Source organism: Tiliqua scincoides, chromosome 3, assembly GCF_035046505.1.
Source record: "Tiliqua scincoides isolate rTilSci1 chromosome 3, rTilSci1.hap2, whole genome shotgun sequence".
Classification (NCBI taxonomy): Eukaryota; Metazoa; Chordata; class Lepidosauria; order Squamata; family Scincidae; genus Tiliqua; species Tiliqua scincoides.
This window is the reverse complement of record NC_089823.1, coordinates 34,039,252-34,060,464: the sequence shown is the minus strand read 5'-3', so window position 1 is coordinate 34,060,464 and position 21,213 is coordinate 34,039,252. Positions and strand designations below refer to the sequence as shown.

Sequence of the window (21,213 nt, the reverse complement as noted above, 5' to 3'; positions counted from 1 at the left end):
GCGGAGTCTGCTGCTGGAGTCTGACCCTCGAGTCACTTCTGTTGGAAAGCAGCACTTTGGAGATGATGTGCAATTTTTTAACCCATTCCTGCCCAGCCTACAGGTGTACACATTTGATCCCTGTTGGGTACATGCAACGTTGGGCAGAAAAGGTTAAAGTGATCCCATTTATTCAGGAGGAGGAAGGAAAGAAAGAAAGAAAGACTCTCCAAAGCCTGGATCTTCTCTTGGTCCTCCAGTTTTACTCCCCAGCTTCAGCCCAAGCGACTTCTACCTTCCCGCGTCCTCCTGCTCCTCCTCCCCAGCCAACATCCCCTTTTCCCAGGGGCTGTCTGCTGGGCTCTCCAGGCAGCGGGTGGCTCCCGCACCACGACACGGCTGGAGCTTCCCTGCAAAGCAAGGCAGCGAACTTCCAGGAGCGCTCACGACGAGCCCGGCTCCTCTTTTCTCTCCGGCTTTGTTGGAAACGCAGCTGGCCCTTTAAATTGCGGGGAAGAGAACTGTCTTGCAGCCTGATGGTGCTGGTGTTGCAGACGATCCGTTTGCAGCTGGCCTCCTTCTTCTCTTGATGGTAAGAAGAGACAGGGAGGATCTTTTCCTTCTAAAGCTGCTTTGGTGGTTCTTTTCTTTCTCCCCCTCCGTGCGCTTCTTCCTTTTGTGTGTGTGTGTGTTGAAAAAACCCAGCCATCTGTCTTTTTAAAGCGATTTCTGCCCCAGGTTGCATATACGCAACAGTGCCCAAACGTGTACATCTGTGGGCTGGGCAGAAATGGGTTAATTAAGAAGACGTTTGAGAGGGTCTGCAAGCAAGCTGTTATGGCTGCTTCCAAGAGTGTGTTCATGTTATCCATCGCCTGCTGCCGCCTTTTCATTTCCTTGCAAACTTTCTAGCTCTGATGGAAAAAGTCGGGGGGCGGGGGCGAAGCAGGGGGTGAGTGCTGTTTGTCTGCTTTTCGTTATCACCTTGGTCTGTGGATCAAAGCTGCTTTTCTTATTGCTCAGTCTACTATTAAGCCGTTTCTGGCCAACGTTGCATATGCGAAACAGGGATCAAATGTGTACACCTGTGGGCTGGGCGGAAATGGGGTTGATTACTTATCTCCCCCCTTTTCTTCCTAGCAGAGGCTGAGTTGCTGAGAGCTGGCTTTGGGCACCAGGGCAAGATGCCTGATTGGGTTCCCCCCCCCTTCCTAAATTTATTTTGTACTGTATGTAGTTTGTTTTGTAATTGGAAACCTGGGCCCTGAGGATTCTGCCCCCTGCTCCCCCTCTTTTCAGACCTGAAAAGGGGTTCTGTACCTTTAGAAGGAGGGTGTCAGAGCAAAAATTACATAAATGCAGCTTGTTCTGTCAATAAGATGCAGGGATGGGAAGACCTTCACTTGCCTCTTGCATAGCTATTATAGGTGTGGGAGCTTTGCCAAGGGGAAAAAATGGCTGTCTTCATTGTTGGATGTCCTTTATTTTAAACAGAGAGTTGTCCAGAACATCTTGAGCCTGTAGAACAGATAGCTGGCATAGCATATACAATGACTACATTTAAGGAAAGGAAAAAAGAAGGAAGTTTATTGAGATACAGATGTGCTTTATTAGATTCCCTAGCAATGTAGTCCCCAGAGTTCTTTCCTTGCAGTTTTTCCCAGGAAGGGGCTAAGAAAGATATCAAGCTTTGCTATGGAAACTCTTAGCTGTATTTAATGTGTTTACAAAAATTAAACTTGGGTAGTTACAGGCATCACCATGTAACTTTGCATACGGGCGGACAGTTATGTTAGAACAACTTTCTATAGATATTGCATACCAACCACCACAATGGCTATACAGTGTATACCCTTATTTTTCAAAGGATGAAAATGGTGCATGTCTTGGCCACAGTTTTGACCATCATAGGCTAAATAGGGAGGGAAATGTTTTTGTTCCCCCACCCCCAACTGTGGGGAAAAGTGTTGAATAAGTTCCTTGATGCATGATCTAAAAACAAAATGCTTCAGCTACACTTAGCCTTTAAGTGATCACTAAACTATGTGTTGTCTGTATGTAGTGGTAGTTTGCCATTAATGTATCCTCTTTAGAGAAATACATACTGAATATGCAACTAGCAGTATTTCTTCAATGCAGGTGAGATGATGCATACTGATGGTTTAACCCAGTGGTTTTCAAACTTTTTAGGACCAGGACCTACTTCTTAGTATGAGTCAGTTGGGACCAACTGGAAGTGATGTCATGGCTGGAACTCACAATTTAGTCAATTTAGGCTTCAAACTTGAGCTGCAATCAGCCAAAGGTCCCATTACCAGAGTGCTTGTGTTGTTATTTTGCATAGCTCAGAATTCAAATGTTCCAGCTTGAAAGTCATAGCAGAACACAGACTTGGATCCTTCTCCAATCACTCAGTCTTCCCGCCTTTCCAGTGTCGCATCTTCCCACCTGCTCAGGGCAAAGCACCATGCCTTTCTCCCACTGGGAGCCCACCCTCCCCAGCAGCTCTGTACCCTGTATTCTCAGCTCTGTATTTTCAATGGAGGCTGAACCAGGTGCTACATCACCCAACAGAAATTGGTTTGCAAACTATCTAGTGGGTCCTCCTGACCTGTAGTTTGAGAAACACTGATTTAACCTACTGCTTTCCTAAACTCCTAAAGCTCACAAAAGTGGTGGATGTTGCTTAAGGACAGGAGGTTGGCTGTATTTTATATTACACAATCAGTGTGGATGGTGGTTTATATCGAATGAAAAGCCAGGCTTTTTTGTGAGGGAGAATGGCGGTTTATCAACAGCAATCTAAAGTAATACAAACCATTTTAACACCTCACTCTGCTGAACGTGTGTAGATCAGACCTTGATCACAAACAGGCCCAATCTGTGGGCACAGTTCTGGAAATTGGGGAAACTCATGTTGTAATATTTCTGTAAGTACTGGTCAAATACAACATTTGCAGCAGAAATAGAACCTTAATGGAAGATGTAAGCCTGCACAACCTCTGAAAAGCAAAATGTGCAGTTATGCAGTAAACTCATCATGGAAAAAGGCTCTTAAATGCTATAACCTAACTAAAATAAAATCAAATGGGAAATGTTTCTTTGTTTCTCAAGGTTCATTAGCTTCAAGGTTTCACTAGAACTTAGGAAAAATACTGATAAACTTTTTACTCCAGTGACACTTGGTTGCATTCTTGAACTACATGCTTTACTCCTTGTTCACAGGCACTTCATGAAGTAGATCATGGCCTCATCAACCAGTTACTGGTGGACTCGGAGGAGAGTCTCAGTGTATGCACAGAGAAAATGCAAACCTCCTCTCCATATCACTGGAGTACTGACTGGAGCTTTTGGGTAACTTCATTAATTTTTCTCAGTTCTACACATCTGATTTTCATTCAAGGACACTTAATCAAGTGTTTGATTAAACCAGCTCTCACTTGTGACTTAGAGAATGTGTAATTATCACTTAGTGTGTGTATCACCTAGAGCAGGGGTGCCCAAACCCTGGCCCGGGGGGCACTTGTGGCCCTCTGGGACTCCCAATTTGGCCCGCAGGGAGCCCCTGGTCTCCAATGAGCCTCTGGCCCTCTAGGGACTTGCTAGACCCCATGCTGCTCTCAGCATGAGGACAACAGTTTGATCTCTCGTGTGACCTGTCCATCCACTACATCCAGTGGGCTCCATCCACTGCTTGCTGTTTCATGTCTGTAATACAGCAACAGCAGCAAAGGAAAGGCTGCTTTATTCACATACATGATTAAAGAATGACCTTTATTCATTCTTATAAGTGCCATCTCTAATATATTCATGTATGTGAATTTATTCAAATTTGAAATGTAAATTAATTCTCCCCCCCCCCCCGACAAAGTGTCAGAGAGATGATGTGGCCCTGTTACCCTGCACATGCCCAATCTCATCTGATCTCGGAAGCTAAGCAGGGTCAGGCCTGGTTAGTACTTGGATGGGAGACTGCTTGGAAATGCAGGGTATTGTAGGCTTATACCATAGTCTTTCAAGACTGAAGGTTGCCAACCATTCCTGCCAAAAAGTGTGGACACCCCTGTCCTAGAGTAACAGTGAAGTAACCTCTGAGACTTATTTCATACTGAATTGTTGGCAGGACTTAGAGATTCTGCAGCATTTCAGGGCTTGTTTTGTAAAAATGGAATGCTTATTTCATACCAGGACAACAAACCGTCCTGTGTTACTTTAACAACTACCAAAGCTTTTTGTGGACACACACACACAGAGTTAAATATCTTCAGGTTTAGATGAAGATGAGCTAGGAAGTCATGGTCTAACAAACCAGCATTCCCCTGGCAGGCAAGCCAAGAAGATTTTAAAAAAGAAAGTGGAAGTATTTTGGAAGGCTTGGGAGATTAGAAATTTTGTTCAATAAGCTCCAGTTTGGTTGTCATAAGAAGAGCCCCGCTGTATCAGGCCAAAGGCCCATCTAGTCTAGCTTCCTTCCAGTGGCCCAGTAAATGCTTCAGGGAGCACAAAAGACAGCAAGACACAAAATCCTGGTGCCCTCCCCGCCTCTCGCATTCCAAGGTAGTCTGCTTCTAAAATCAGGCGCTTGCACATGCCTATCGTGACTTGTAACCGGTGATGGACTCTTCCTCCAGAAGTGTCCGAAGTGGCCCATCGGATACAGTCCTGCACACACTTATGTGCGAGTAAATATAACTGAAATCAAAAGGCCTTACTACTTTCAGCATGTTTAGAATTGCACTGCAATGATGCTGAAAATGAAGTAAATAGAACTAAAATCTAAAATTTTCTTAAAATAGCAGTAACTGCAGAGTTACTTAGCAGTCCAATGACTTACTTAGGTGTGAGCCCCGTTGGACTTGGTGGGACTATCTTCTGAGTAACCTTTGCTAGTATTGGACTGCAAATGTGTTTTATTTTAGAACAGAAATGGATTTGGCCTCCAAATATTTGTTTGCTATGCTTTGCTCTGCAAATATTAGCATTCTGTATTGATATTCAGTGTCAGTATTTGGTTGCCTGGTGAGACTTGATTGCAGGAGTTGATGCTTAACAGTACTTGATAGCTGGCATACAGTTGAATTTAATTTATTTTTCACCAGTTTGTCCCACTCTTCCTCCATAGAGTTCAATGTACCAGTCAAGGGATTATTTAATTTTATCCCTACAACAACAGTGTGAAGTAGGTTAATTAAGCCATTTCTGCCCATGTTGCATATATGCAACAGGGACCAAATTTGTACACCTGTGGGTTGGGTAAAAATGAATTAAGGCTGAAAAGTAATGATAATTAACTGAAAAACTCCAGTTTTTCTACTCATCATGCTGGATCTTCGTATTTAGTGATCAGCAGCTCAGTGTTTGATACTTGAACTACAGATGGTAGGAAAAAACCCCATAAAGACCCCTCCCATTTTTGGTTCTATTAGTCCTGACAAAACCCAATAAATCAAGATTGCTTTTTATGCATTGGAGAGCTCATACAGTGAATGTATGAGGAGGAGGTGGGATCATGGCAGGAAGCTATTGCTCCAGTAAGTGCATTCATTTGCAGTATGCCTGTAAACAAACAAACTCTAGACTTGTTTTCATGGTTGAATGATACTTAAAATCATGCTTGTGGGCATCAACGCTATTTTCAAAAATATATTTAAATAGGAGAAAATAAGTATAACCAAAGCATCTCCCCCCTCCCCCCAAATTCTGACCAAAAAAATTGATAATAGGAATGAGAAACCATTCAGGGGCTGATCAGAGGCTCTTCAGCACCCCAACCCTGCTGAACAGGAAAAACAATAAAATCTGCTAAACATGGTGAAATGTGGAAACATCATCATGTGAATGCCTCCGTAAACATTGAACATACAAAGAGTGGCAATTTCAGAATAAGTGCTCTTCTGGAGGCACCTGGATTCTTGGCTTATTAAGACATGACCTTTAAAAAAATTGTTTTGTTTTGGAAATACAATAGCTTAAAACTGGCACCATACATCAACAGAATTGAGTTTGGAATTCACAGGAGTCCTGTGTAGGCTATAAATGAATGTAAAAGTAGGAATTGTGGGTTTCTCAGAAGTACATTCTAGTGTTCTGCTGGGCCATGACTATTCATCAGCAGGTGGCATTGGTGAAAACGCCAAACTCTAAAGAATAAAATCCTCGCTTCCAAACTGTTTAAGCATAGAACCTATCTTAAAATCTCTCAGTGTTAAAAACAGTTCTGTCTATGTACAATGAAATTCTGTAGGCCCGTCGGTCAAGCAACGCTGCTTCAGGCCTGGAAGTGTTACCTGAGCTCTCCTTGATTACCTCCTTAAATTATTAAGTATGCTCCAGGCATGGGGAATCTGAGTCAGAAGTTAAATGACTTGTCTGCGTTGATGCTGTGAATCAGGTGCAGATCGGAGACCTTCAGCCCTGTGCTTGTTCCTCAAGATGACACAGCTCTTCCCCAATTGGAAAGGAGGCAACTTGTGATAAAATTGATGCTGTGAATCAGGTGCAGATCGGAGACCTTCAGCCCTGTGCTTGTTCCTCAAGATGACACAGCTCTTCCCCAACTGGAAAGGAGGCAACTTGTGATAAAATTAATTTTGCTCCATCACACTGAAACCTAGCAAATGCTTCTGTATATTTCCAGGGGAGTCTTTAATATGCTTGGAAAATTAGTGTGGTTTAACTCTTAAGTAAACTGCTTAGGATCCACACCTATATCCTTAAAAGTGAACCCATCACCTGCATTCTTAGAAAAGTACCCTAAGAGTGTTTCTCAACCTGTGGTATGGGTACCACCAGTGGTACTTGAGGCAGTAGTAGTAGTCTGGTAGTACTCACAGAATCCCTGGACGCTTGCCACCTGGCAGCGAGATCAGGAACATGACACAACAAACAATGGTAGGAGACTTGGCTTAGAGGGGAAGAGTTCCAAAGTCTGCTTTTCCATGCTCAAAAAAGCCCTCCCATCCACTCTGAGCCTTTTACTGGTGTTTATTGTGTTGCATCTGACCTCCCAACCCAGAAGGAACTGATGATGATGATGTCATCGGCAGTTACTTCTGGTCGTACTTCAAACAGGTGGACCATGTGAAGTGGTGCGGCAGAAGACAAACCTTGAGAAACACTGTCCTAAGTAATAAACCTGCAAATTTAGGGGTTCTTCAGCTTGCTGATTTTTTTCCTCCTCTGCTTCACAGAGTAGTTGTTAGTTTTGAATTTGAGGGGAGGAGAGGTGAAAAAAGGGAGCAAGCAGAAGAACCATCATTGCCCCCTCCATCTGCTGGTGCCTCTTTAAGCTTGGAGTGTGCCCCTCTTCCCTGACAGTGACCATAGGCACACCAACTGCCCTGTGCCAAGGAAGAAGCAAGGCATAGCTCCTCTCTCCCAACCTTTTTCCTTTATGTGGTCGTAGCTGTGATATTATGATGACTTACATGTTTTTATTATTCTATTTGCACAGTTGAGTTGTTGTGACCTGCCTCGGGGGCTGAAGGGAGGGGGATAAAAGTCTCCTAAATAAAATTAAAACTGAGATTTATTCCTTCATGTTTACCACTAATGGTTCTTAAGACCAAATACCTGCAAAAAGACTCAGCAGGGAACATTGTTTTCAGCTAATCTGTGTAATGGTACAGAAAAGGTAAGGTGCAGGTTGTTAATTAAGTCCTAGTTGCTGGGCGAAACGTGGTTGTGAATATTTCCATAAAACTATAATTACATCTCCAGAGACTTATTTTATTGTAACAGATCCCATGCTGGAAGAGAACACTGCTTGTTGCTGATTTTTCCTAGAGCCATTGATTTAGACTGCATATGGGGGGTGAGAGAATTAATACAGATTTCTAAAATTACCTAGCTATACTCTACCTTTGGCTCTCGGGTAGCCCAATCCTAAACCTCTCAGTGCCTGCTGGAGCAGCAGTGCCAAAGCGGCTCCCTCTGATTTCTGCGTGCGCCAGTAAGCAGCTGAAAGTCTTAGAGGAAGTAGACGAAAGCCTAAGCCCCATAATGGTGCTTCTTTAGTCTGTGCCGGCTATTTTGTTGGATTTGCATGGAGTTCACGACAGCATTCTGTCGTGGTATGGTATTCTCCCTTAGACAACCGCAGGAGAAATGCAGGGAACAACGACAGCCACTCTTTATAACCTTCATAGATCTCACGATAGATCTCACGAAGGCTTTCGACCTGGTCAGCAGGGACGGCCTCTTCAAGATTCTCCCCAAGACTGGATGTCCACCCAGGCTCCTCAGCATCATCCGATCCTTCCACAAGGACATGAAGGGCACTGTTGTCTTCGATGGCTCCACATCAGACCCCTTTGACATCCGAAGCGGCGTGAAGCAGGGCTGTGTTCTTGCACCAACCTTGTTTGGGATTTTCTTTGCTGTCCTGCTGAAGCAGGCCTTTGGAACTGCAACGGAACGCATCTATCTCCGGACCAGATCAGATGGAAAGCTCTTCAACCTCTCCAGACTGAGAGCAAAGTCCAAGTTCAGCTGAAATGTCTTCGTGACTTCCTCTTTGCCGACGATGCATCTGTCACTACCCACTCTGCCAAAGATCTCCAGCAGCTCATGGATCGTTTTAGCAAGGCCTGCCAAGATTTTGGACTGACGATCAGCCTGAAGAAAACACAGGTCATGGTTCAGGATGTGGACTCACCTCCCTGCATTACAGTCTCTGCGCATGAACTGGAGGTTGTCCATGACTTTGTGTACCTTGGCTCAATGATCTCCGACACTCTTTCTCTCGATACTGAGCTAAACAAACGCATCGGTAAAGCGGCTACCACGTTTTCCAGACTCACAAAGAGAGTCTGGTCCAACAAGAAGCTGACGGAACATACCAAGATCCAGGTCTACAGAGCTTGCGTCCTGAGTACACTTCTGTACTGCAGCGAGTCATGGACTCTCCGCTCACAACAGGAGAGGAAACTGAACGCTTTCCACATGCGCTGCCTCTGGCGCATTCTCGGCATCACCTGGCAGGACAAAGTTCCTAACAACACAGTCCTGGAACGTGCTGGAATCCCTAGCATGTATGCACTGCTGAAACAGAGATGCCTACGTTGGCTCGGTCATGTCGTGAGAATGGATGATGGCCGGATCCCAAAGGATCTCCTCTATGAAGAACCCGTGCAAGGAAAGCGCCCTACAGGTAGACCACAGCTCCGATACAAGGACATCTGCAAGAGGGATCTGAAGGCCTTAGGGATGGACCTCAACAAGTGGGAAACCCTGGCCTCTGAGCGGCCTGCTTGGAGGCAGGCTGTGCAGCATGGCCTTTCCCAGTTTGAAGAGACACTTGGCCAACAGTCTGAGGCTAAGAGGCAAAGAAGGAAGGCCCATAGCCAGGGAGACAGACCAGGGACAGACTGCACTTGCTCCCAGTGTGGAAGGGATTGTCACTCCCGAATCGGCCTTTTCAGCCACACTAGACGCTGTTCCAGAACCACCTTTCAGAGCGCGATACCATAGTCTTTCGAGACTGAAGGTTGCCAATACAAATCACGACAGCAGAACTCTGCTGGTCCCACTCCCACCCCCACCCTCCCCCTACCTCCAAGGCCACACTACTGCCTGGTGGTTTCACTTACCCCTGGTGGCAGCATGTCCACCTGCCAGTGCTGGGCCCTGCACCTGACTGGTGCAGGCCCAGTGCCAGCGCTCCCTACTCACTGGGTGCGGTAAACAATGCTTTACCGCAAGTTTATTGCACTCGGCACCTTGCTGGGAGAATTTAGGATTGGGCCCTAAGGCAGCTATAATAGCGCTTTTACTATCTTGTCCAAGGCCATAATTTCACTTGTAAAATTGTATCCTTTTGCAAAGCAAGAAGTATTTCTGACAGTTTCTTGATGTCGCTTCTGTGTTTAGTACTTGGGGTGTGTGTCTGAAGCTAAATTTATGAGATGAGCTATAATGATGAAGCTACATTTATGGGATGAGCTATACTGAGTCGAGGTTAAGCAGAATAATGAAGGATGCCTCTTGTGGTTTACCACATAAAAGTACAGGTATAATTTTCCTTTTATGACTTTCATCAAGTTCACTTGTGCCTCTAGAAGTAGTTAACTCATGTTCATAATATTTTTTGTTACAAAATGAACTGATATGTAGCAATTTAATATGGTAGTTATCCTTTGCAAATATTCATGGTGGTCTAAATCTTTGTGGTCTTTAGTGAGACTCCAGTACAGATTAGCCATAAATCCCTTTTGCTATTTTAAAACTATTTTAAGACTGTATTTAGAGAGGTTTAAAACAAGGAATAACTCAGTCCTATAGTAATCGTAACTATTGACTATACAACTCAGTGTGTGGAAACAGAATAATTAGCTAATTAGCTACAGTGGCTGAGAGCTCAGTACCATCTGCTCTAGTCTCCAGTTTGACCCTTGGGAAAGTTTTTGTCCTATAGCCTGTTTCCTGTGTAGAAGGTGGAGATAGTTGTCTTCAGGCTTGTATATTATGCTCACCTGGTTACCTGTGGCTAGGAAGAACTGTCACTAAGTGCTTAGGTGAAGGGAGTGTTAACAAAGCTTAATTTCTTTTAGGCACAGGAAATTTCACCAGGTTATGTGGGCTAGTAAAAGAAATGTGAACTATTACTAACGTGTGATGGTAACTTGCAAGACGGGCTTTCATGGTGTGGAAGAAGAGTTCTGTGGCACATATTATGAGTCAAGGCTGCCTTGTAGGAAGAACTTTGAACCAGAACTGAGCAGATGTGCAATGGCTGTTCTTTCTTTCTTGCTCCCCCATTAAAAAAAAGTAATCTGGAAGAGGTAAAGACTCTACCAGAGTGGCTGTACATTGTGTTCAGTCGGTGACCAGTCTGGTCAGAAGTTATAGCATGGTGGCAGAATTAGAACCTGTGGCAGATGGGCTGGCATGAGCCAGGTTGGGTGGTAACATTCCACAACTAAATGTTAAGTATTACAAGTCCCTGTAATTGTAGTGAACTGTCATCTCTCACCTTCTTATGTAATGCTAATTTGGAGTTTCCGTAACACCTGGCAGTGTTCTTGACAGCTGACTATGTTCTGTTCTTGCATCTTGAGTCATAACAAATATGTGCATGACATCATTGACAGCATGTTGTCAAACATAAAAAGCAGGTGTCTTTAACACTGTGCAAACAATGTGGCCTCTGGAATGAGCACAGATGTTCATAAGCTTATTCGTGGTTATATAGTTAAGAGCTGGGAAACTCCAACACTCTGTCCAACCTAAACCCATTGGGCTACCATGTCTGTGCTATGGCTGCCATTGCGCATGGCAGCTCTGTGTGGTGGATTTTTACAACAAAGCCATGCTTCCAGTGAATGTACTGCTTAATTCACCCTTGGAAGAGGTTATATTCTTTCTAAGGTAGGTTCTGTTTGTCAATTAAAAAAAAAAAAGTCTTGCAAGATGTTAGGATTTATCCATAAAATTCTAATCTTGTTTAAATTTTGGGACTTCAGTAATAAACATGCATTCTTTAAAGAGTTGACTTGCTGTAATATGTGGTCTCAGTGAGCTGGCTTATGCTGGGATCACATAACCGACAACCACATGTGCTCATCGGGGGCGCACACCCCAACCCTCTGAAAGTGAGGGGAGCTCTACTCTCCTCCAGAGGGTTGTCTACGCCTCCCAGAGGCAGCACATATCCACGCGCTGCCTCTGCAAGGCTCAGACTGAGGGATATTGCATCTCTTGCACGTTTTCCAGTTTCTTCCATGAAACTGGAAGTCGCGCAAGAGACGCAATTTCCCTCTGCAGACGCGTGTGGCCTCTGGGAACCAAGTGCCTCGGGAACTAAGTGCCAGGTAAGGCACGAGAGTTTAGCATCTGGGCGAGGAGAAGGCAAGGAGACCTCTGAGTTTTGGAGAAGGAGAGGAGGAGGAGCAGGAGGAGGAGGAGGTAAGTGTACTCATTCTAACGCTTTGTCTTTCTAACTCCCTGTCTTCTAACCTTAACCTTACCTTTAAATCAACCTTAAATCAAAATTGAAAGTTAGCACCTAAGGGAGGTACATAGTCCTACTCGAGAGTAAGAGCAGAGTCCTACTCGAGAGTAAGAGCAGAGTCCTACTCGTGAGTAAGAGCCCAAGGGTCAGGCATTTAAATCAAAGTTGAAAGTTAGCTGCACCTAAGGTAGCACCTAATCGAAGGGAGGGAGGAGGATAAAGTGAAAAGCAGGTTTTTCTACTTGTTTAAATTAAACCTATACTTAACCCTGGTTAAACTTAATCTAAGTTAGAACATAACCTAAACAGGTCAGTAAATTGGGACACAGGATCTAGAGAGCAATAAATAATTAAACAAACCCAAATAAAAACTAGCTTGAGGTTACAAAAACAGTCCAGCCTAAGAGAACAGAACTAGGAGGGAAAGAACCTAGGAAGGGCCAATTCCCAACCCATTAAGAGCCCCATTAGGCTAATCCAAGCAGTCCATTCAGGAGCCTGCAGAGTAGGTCACGCCCATCAGCAGCTGTTTGCCTTCCTGAGCTTTTGTAAACTCACCTGGGAAGGCCAGCCCCCTTTCAATCAGGAAGGAAGGAGGGAGGAGGAGCCAGCCAGGAGTATAAAGCTAGGCCGGCCATCGCGTGAGGCTCTCTGCAGACACGTGTGGCCTCTGGGAACCCAGTGCCTCGGGAACTAAGTGCCAGGTAAGGCACGAGAGTTCAGCATCTGGGCGAGTTCAGCAGCAGGGCGAGGAGGTCAGGGCTCCATACACTGCCCTTCCTCTTCCCTTGAGAAGAGGGCTGCTATCCAGTGTACGGTTTTTAAAAGGACCCCTAAATAAAACAACAACAAAAAAGCTATGCAGTCAGACAGCCAGCAGCAGGGTGGGGGCTATCCAGTGTTCTGCATCGAGTGCCACATGTATGATTATATGCCTCTGGGGCATAAATCATGGGTGTGTCCTCGGTGCAAGGAGCTCCAGGGTCTCAGGGAACACGTCCGCTCCCTTGAAGCCTTGGTGGCCGACCTGGAGAAGCGCAGGCAGGCAGAGGAGGACCGTGGGGAGACTTCCGGGGATGATCAGGCTTCGTCCCAACCTCAGGCATGCAGCTCCTCAGCTGCCCGGGTGGGAAGTCTCGGGACTGGAGGACGTCATCCTGGAGAGGAGGGAAACAATCCCCTAGGGGGGACCCCTTCTCCAGGGGATGGGCCCGTATGCGAGCGCACTCAGGATACTCCTCGGTGGGAGGGGGGTCGGGGGCTTCTTGTAGTAGGGGATTCGATTATTAGAAACATAGAGAGGGGGTTTGCGACGGATGTGAGGACCGCATGGTGACTTGCCTGCCTGGTGCGAAGGTTGCGGACATCACTTCTCGTCTAGACAGGCTAGTAGACAGTGCTGGGGGAGAGGTAGCGGCTGTGGTGCATGTCGGCACCAACGACGTGGGCAAGTGTAGCTGGGAGGTCCTGGAGGCCAAATTTAGGCTTTTAGGCAGGAAGCTGAAAGCCAGGACCTCAAAGGTAGCGTTCTCTGAAGTGCTACCTGTTCCACATGCAGGGCCAGCTAGGCAGGCGGAGATCAGGGGTCTCAATGCGTGGATGAGACGGTGGTGTAGGGAGGAGGGGTTTAGATTCGTTAGGCACTGGGGAACTTTTTGGGACAAGCGGAGCCTGTACAAGAGGGACGGGCTCCATTTGAACCAGAATGGAACCAGACTGCTGGCGCATAACATTAAAAAGGTGGCAGAGCAGCTTTTAAACTGATCCCTGGGGGAAGGCCGACAGGAGCCGAGGGGCATCCGGTTCGGGACTCCTCATCCCTATGGGATGAGGATGGGGAGGTTAGAGAACAACAAGACAAAGACAGAGTAGGAGAAGAAATTGGGAAAGGTAGGGTGATGGGATGTGATAGATGGTTTGGCACAATGAGAGGATGCGGGGACAAAGGAGCGAATAAGCAACGCATCCTGGGGCATTCCGTGTATAAATGCTTTTATGCGAATGCCCGAAGTCTACGAGCAAAGGTGGGAGAACTGGAATGTCTGGTGACAAGGGAAAATATTGACATAGTGGGCATAACGGAAACCTGGTGGAATGCGGAGAATCAGTGGGATACCGCAATCCTGGGCTATAAACTCTACAGGAGGGACAGGCAGGGGCATATTGGAGGTGGGGTGGCTGTTTATGTTAAGGAAGGGATAGAATCCTGCAAAGTAGAGATTGAAGGTGGGTCCGACTCCACTGTAGAATCTCTGTGGGTTAAATTACCAGGCTTGTGCAGTGATGTAATAGTGGGGGCGTGCTATCGTCCTCCAGACCAGAAATCTGATGGGGACCTTGAAATGAGGATCAATTATCCTCATATTGACTGGGTCAATTTGTGTTCTGGTCACGATAAGGAAACCGGATTTCTTGACGTGCTAAATGACTGTGGCTTAGATCAGCTAGTCACGGAGCCCACCAGAGGACAGGTGACTCTGGATTTAATATTGTGCGGTACGCAGGACCTAGTTAGAGATGTAAACGTTACTGAGCCATTGGGGAACAGTGATCATGCTGCGATCCGTTTTGACGTGCATGTTGGGGGAAGAATACCAGGCAAATCTCTAACAAAAACCCTTGACTTCCGACAGGCGGACTTCCCTCAAATGAGGAGGCTGGTTAGAAGGAGGTTGAAAGGGAGGGTAAAAAGAGTCCAATCTCTCCAGAGTGCATGGAGGCTGCTTAAAACAACAGTAATAGAGGCCCAGCAGAGGTGTATACTGCAAAGAAAGAAGGGTTCCACTAAATCCAGGAGGGTTCCCGCATGGCTAACCAGCCAAGTTAGAGAGGCTGTGAAGGGCAAGGAAGGGTATTGAGAACAAAACGGCTAGTATTATAATGCCGTTGTACAAATCTATGGTAAGGTCACACCTGGAGTATTGTGTCCAGTTCTGGTCGCCGCATCTCAAAAAAGACATAGTGGAAATGGAAAAGGTGCAGAAGAGAGCGACTAAGATGATTACGGGGCTGGGGCACCTTCCTTATGAGGAAAGGCTACGGCGTTTGGGCCTCCTCAGCCTAGAAAAGAGACACTTGAGGGGGGACATGATTGAGACATACAAAATTATGCAGGGAATGGACAGAGTGGATAGGGAGATGCTCTTTACACTCTCACATAATACCAGAACCAGGGGACATCCACTAAAATTGAGTGTTGGGTGGGTTAGGACAGACAAAAGAAAATATTTCTTTACTCAGCGTGTGGTCGGTCTGTGGAACTCCTTGCCACAGGATGTGGTGCTGGCGTCTAGCCTAGATGCCTTTAAAAGGGGATTGGACAAGTTTCTGGAGGAAAAATCCATTATGGGGTACAAGCCATGATGTGTATGCGCAACCTCCTGATTTTAAAAATGAGTTATGTCAGAATGCCAGATGCAAGGGAGGGCACCAGGATGAGGTCTCTTGTTATCTGGTGTGCTCCCTGGGGCATTTGGTGGGCCGCTGTGAGATACAGGAAGCTGGACTAGATGGGCCTATGGCCTGATCCAGTGGGGCTGTTCTTATGTTCTTATGTTCTCTGAGCTCTGCAGAGGCAGTGAGTAGACGCGCTCTGCCTCTCGGAAGTGCAGACGATAATCAGGAGGGGAGGGGAGCTGAGCATTCCCTTCCCTGTGGCGGGTCCGGATTACATCAAGCCCTACTTGATGACTGGGATCGCGGCCCTGATCCCTGTCATTAAGCAGTTCATGTCTATATTGTTTTATGTCTGGTTCACCAATGCAAGAGTGGTACTTACAGTGCATTTTCTCAAGGAGCTGCCAAGAAGGGAGATGAGAGAATACAGTGGAGTGAAGCAGAGTTGTTATGCTTTTTTCATTTTACTGTATCCTTTTTCAAGAGGGGAGTCAGAACTATTATATAGAGTTCTCAAGGTGAATAATAATTGTGGTGGGTATTGTCTACTTATTCTGTGAAAGCATAACTGTAATGATAATCTTACATGAATAAAAGAGAAAATCGTGTTTTATGGTACTTAACCTTATTTCTACTTTATGAGGGGCTTAGCTATCTCTCATGCTTGCACTTCTGAGCCACCCAGAGTTTCACTCAGGCTTGGAAATAACATGGTGAGGCTCCTTGGTCAAAACTTGCATGTGTTCTTTTCTAGGAAAGGTCACAGAAGAGAAACAAAAAGTAATGTATGTAAATGGGGAGCCTGGGAGCCTCCCAGGCTCCCATTGATGGGTGGATTTTGGTGGGAATCCAAACTATTTTGGTACATCTGCTGACCATTCACAGCAGCACACTAATGTGCTGCAGCACAGAGATCGAAAATTACTGCTTCAGACAGTTCACAACATGACAGAAACAAACAGACACAAAGCACAGTGGAAAAACATCAGCAACTAAATTCAGAACAGAACCTGGAACCCACTGCATGGAAAGTATGTGTGCTACCACTAACCTACAGCCTTCCCCAAGCAAGGGCTATGACTTTTGAAAGTGAGAATTTCAGGAAGTTCAAGCCTGGCCTAGCACATCACATTTCTATTGCTTTAGAATTCTTTTCCTAAAATAACTAGTTTCTTTAGTTCACACAAAAACCTGTCCTAAAGCTTCTTTATTCAAAAATACTGTTAAGAAATCATGTGTTTTTAAAAAACAAACCCTTTAATTTATGAGATTATATCCCATTCCATCAGAAGTAGATAAACATTATACTAATGAAGACAGAGAGAATCCCCTGGAGATCTAGCACATGTTTGTATCACTGAGGTAGTGATCTCTGTCATAATGCCAAACTACTAGTGTACCACAAGGGTGTTGTGGTATCCATGAGTCATATTTGGGAGATTATTTTCAGATGCTTTTCGTCATCTTCCTGAGCAGGTGAAGACTGATTGCTAAGTGCATGCAAATGTGGTTAAGAATTTAAGGGCGCAATCCAAACCTGTAGATAGGCCGGCCCAAGTCCCTTAGGCCAGCCTGGGAGGGTCGCAAACATGCCATAAAGCACATTTGCGCCTCCTCAAGGGGAAGCCAGGCCAGCGCTCCAAGAAGCGCTGGCCTGTGGAGGCTGACAAACGCCTCTGCCCTGGCTTCGTCTCCGGTGCTTGCATTGGCCCCGCAGGGCTGATGCAAGCAAAAAAGGTAGGTGTGGGGGGCAGGGAGGAGGAGGGAGGGAGGCGTTCCTGGGCGGGAGAAGGGAGGGCGATGGGTGGCCCCGGGTGCGGGCAGGGAGTGGGGCTGGGATCCGGCAGTTATGCCAGATCCCAACCCCTGTTCCTGGGGAGAACGGAGCAGCTTCAAGCTGCTCCACTAGAACTTGTGCCACCTCAGGAGGTGGCACAAGTCTGAGGAGACCCATAGGTGCCAGCAGCCCTTACACAGGGGTAAGGGTAAAAGTTTCCCCTTGCCTCTGGCTGAGCCGCTACTGGCTACGATCCTGCGTAGGATGCAGCACAGGCCTCCTGGCTTGCCTGTTCCAGCGCAAGTTATAATTGTGCCCTAAGTATGAGTTATGACTTAAGAATAGGGCAAGATGCAGATGTGTGTGTATATAGAAATACTTTTCTCAGCACTGACTATACTAGTGTGTTCAAACTTTCATGTGGTGTGCATCCCTGCTTTGATTTGGGTGGCTCAGTAAGATTGCCTTGTTTATCTGGAAGAACTAGTTTCTGGAATTTGCTTAAATAGTTGGCTCTTAGACAAAATATACATGCAGCCCAATATTCTTGCCAACTTTAGTTTGTGTATAAATAGACAGCTAATATAAAAGTAAAGCAAATCTAAGGTATAAGACTCTAGAAACATATTTCTGTTTCCTCAAATAATCTTTGCAACATTGTCTTCTGTCTTTCTGTGACAACCCATACCCTAAAAAAAGCATCTCCCCAAATATACTGGATCACAGCCAAGATACACATGTCTTTAGAATGGTCTTAAGCTGTGTAAATGACCTGAAGTTTTTGTTGACTTCTGGCTGGGAAATTCAACAAAGGCAACTCTGCTCTGTGGACAACATTGCAAAATGCAATATGAATGCACTTTTAGGCTCATGTTGATCTTTTCTTTGCACACTAGCCCCTCATAATTAAATGCGTGATTGATTTTGGATTTAGCATAGTGCAGAAGCCTTAAGAACTCTAAATAAAAATTATCTTTGATAAAAATAGTTATGTATTGAATCCTGTCTGATTAATAGGATATTGATTCTTGGTGCAGGAACAAAGGGAACCTGTTTGGAATTTTTCTTTGAAACATTTCAACAGGATGCAGAATTAACCAGGAGCATGGAGGAGCTAACTATGCTAACTGCTCACAGTGACTATGGAAAAAATTAGGGGTTATTTTCAGTCTTGCTGCTTGGCTTCCCTGAGGATGTTTCCAGCACTGCCTGAAAAAGCTCTTGGCTAGATCTGCTTGTGGGGCTATAGCTCAGTTGGTAAAATGTATGCTTTGCAGTGGATTTTGGATAGCAGGGCTTGGATGTACCTTGGTATGAGACTTCTGAAAGCCACTGCCTGTCAAAGTATAAAATCCTGGGCTAGATTGCTCAAGAGCCTTAAGTGTGTGGTCGTTCGAGTGTGTGTGTAAATACTTGATTTTATATGGCTTCACCTGCTCCACCGCTCTTCTCAAGGCATGTTCAGTCATGAAGTGACCTAACGTGGCTTGTGTTAGCAATGGATGGTGGGGGGGGCAGGGGGAGTGACAGATTCAGGGTGCCCTTCACCTCACATCTACTGCTACTTAGCTGCCTGCAGTTGTGAGCTGCATTGAACTGCACCCCTCTCACTTAAAAGCCAGCGAGATTTGGATCATCTGCTTCTCTCCTTGTGCTCTGTCCTTGCAGGGGTTTAAAGAGAACGCATCACTTTAAAATTCAATTGTCATGTGAGAAAAGAGTATTTCACTATCCTGTCCCCTTTCTGTATACTTGCACAGCATTTAAGGTGATGTGTTCCCTTTAAACCTCATGCAATGAGAATGGAATGTGATGAGGAGGAAAGACACTTTTTATTTTTTTGGAAGGGCATGAATGCACTGTAGTGGTTATTCAGGGATGGCAATGGGCAGTGGACCTAAGTCCTCAAATATACCAGATCACAGCCAAGGCCCTGGCCATTTGAATATTCTTGGTCTTCTGTTCCATTATCTATCTACCCTTGATGGTTATTGGAGGACTGTCTATGGGGCAGCTTTCTTTTTAGGCTATTGGTCTAAATCCCTGTTGGAATTCAAGTTCTCCAGTTAATGCTAGGTTCATCTTTTCTCCTTTTTGACTATGTATTGTGTGGGCAGTTCTCAAAAGGTAGTCACTATTTGATAGTCTGGAGCCAACGTTCCTTGTGTACCCAGTTTCATATTCAGTTCTAGATTTCAGTCCATTGATGTGGTTATTCCTAGTAAAGAAACGAGATATTAATCAGCATTGTAGAAAACTAACCAGTACTGTCTTATCTAGCATAAATATTCTGCAAATTAGTTTTATCAGATCCCACTGGGGACCTTTTTCCTGGCAATGCATAAGAGAATTCCACTTGTCTGTATGTTGCACGGTTAACCTGAACATTTTCAACATCTTTCTCCTTTAGCCACTACAAATAAGAGGGGGGCTGGGCCAAAGACGGGAGCATTATGACAGTAATGCCCAGACCTGTATCTGCCAATAGCCTGTTGGAAGAGTGCCTTCTGCTTAGGAGACAATCTTGTCCAGAGCAGTTCAGGGGAAATGAAGAGGAGCTAAAAACGAATGTAAGTGAAATGCAGGCTTTACTTCTGAAAGGTCTTCCATCAGTGAAATTGTGAGTAGATGTTAAAGTTTATTCCAAACTAATAATAATAATAATACAGGTATTTATATACCGCCTTTCTTGGTCTTTATTCAAGATGGTTTACATAGGCAGGCTTACTTAAATCCCCGTAGGGATTTTTACAATTGAAAGAAGGCTCTGTCTTTCAAGAGCCACAACAATTCAGATGTTTCGTTCTGATCTGGCCTCCATCCTCCCATGCTCAGAGCAGATGGAATAGCTCGGCTTCAGCTTGTCAGCTGCTTCAAGGTCGCACGGTGCCAGTGGCCTCGAACTGGCGACCTTGTGGATGGAGGCAAATGGAGGCTCTACCCTCTAGACCAGACCTCCTGGCAACTAAAGCGTCCTGCACCCTGTTTCTTAGGGATGTGAAGGTTTCGGTCTCCTCTGCAAAAGAACAGCATAACACTGGCAACTAATGTAGAATTTGGTAAAGATCTAAGGTGTTTTCTGGAAAAGCTAATAGTTTTGCAATTGCATTTAGCACCTTGAGAGTTATGGTATAGTAGAGAACTAGCAAAAATACGTTTTTAATGAAACTAATTCTGTGTTGACTTCAGGGTCATCAGAAGACACATCCTGATGGGAGGAACAATAGCTCAATGGTAGAACACATTATTTTCATGCAAAAGGCAAGCATTAAGATTTAGGCATTAAGATTTAATCCCTGACATATCCAGGTGAATGTTATCCAGTAGAAGGACTGGAGAAGTGTTTCTACTTGAGTCTCTTAAGCAGTGGTTCCCAAACCGTGGGTCAGGACTCACTGGTGGTTCATGACCTGATTTTTAGTGGGTGGCTAAAGAGTGATAGGAAGATCAGATAACTAATTGCCTCTTTCTCTGAAGCTATTCAAAAGTCAGATACTGAAGCTAGTAATTATTTACCCTGCAAAGAGCTCAGTTCCTGCAGTGTTCCTGATAGTTACTAACTGCCTTGTAAGTAGCTGAGCTCCTGTAGTTTGCAAGCATGTATAAATATAGGAAGATAAATGTTTGAGGATATTTTCTGGTAATCATTACTTATACTTAAATAAATAAAATATTATTTCTTTCTAGAACACCTTTTCTAAAATCCAGTAAACCTAGGTGGGTCCGGATAGTGTCATTTTAAAAAGTGGGTCCCAGTGCTAAAAAGTTTGGGAACCATTGCTGTGGAGAGCTGCTACAAGATGAGCTATTGCCTGAATCAGTAGGGCAGGTCCTTATATCCACAACCCTTTTAGCAGTTGCGCAGGATTCAGGCTAATTTCAGCACGCATGTGTACAAAACCATGTTTGTTGAGATAATGGAGTTGTAGGATGGGGCACAGGGATAATTGGAAAGGGAAGTGTTTAACACCTTGCACCCCACTGATTCTCCCCTGAAAATGCCCCCATCCCAACTTCTACCCCACTCAACTGGTCTTCTGGTTTTTGGGCCAGAACTGGGGACTTATTCATGAGTAGGGTCTAGATTAGAACAAGAAATGGTTGCAGTGCA

General features: G+C 45.1%; 1 protein-coding gene across 1 annotated transcript in view; it reads left to right on the top strand.

Moving 5' to 3' along the window:
* Positions 1-2,759: 2,759 nt before the first annotated feature.
* GRAMD1C (GRAM domain containing 1C) overlaps positions 2,760-21,213 on the top strand; it is a 72,891-nt gene continuing 54,437 nt past the window's right edge. Inside the window, exons 1-2 of the mRNA XM_066621259.1 lie at positions 2,760-2,786; positions 3,205-3,333. Coding sequence (XP_066477356.1) covers positions 2,760-2,786; positions 3,205-3,333 — 156 coding nt within the window. The remainder of the gene's footprint in view (positions 2,787-3,204; positions 3,334-21,213) is intronic.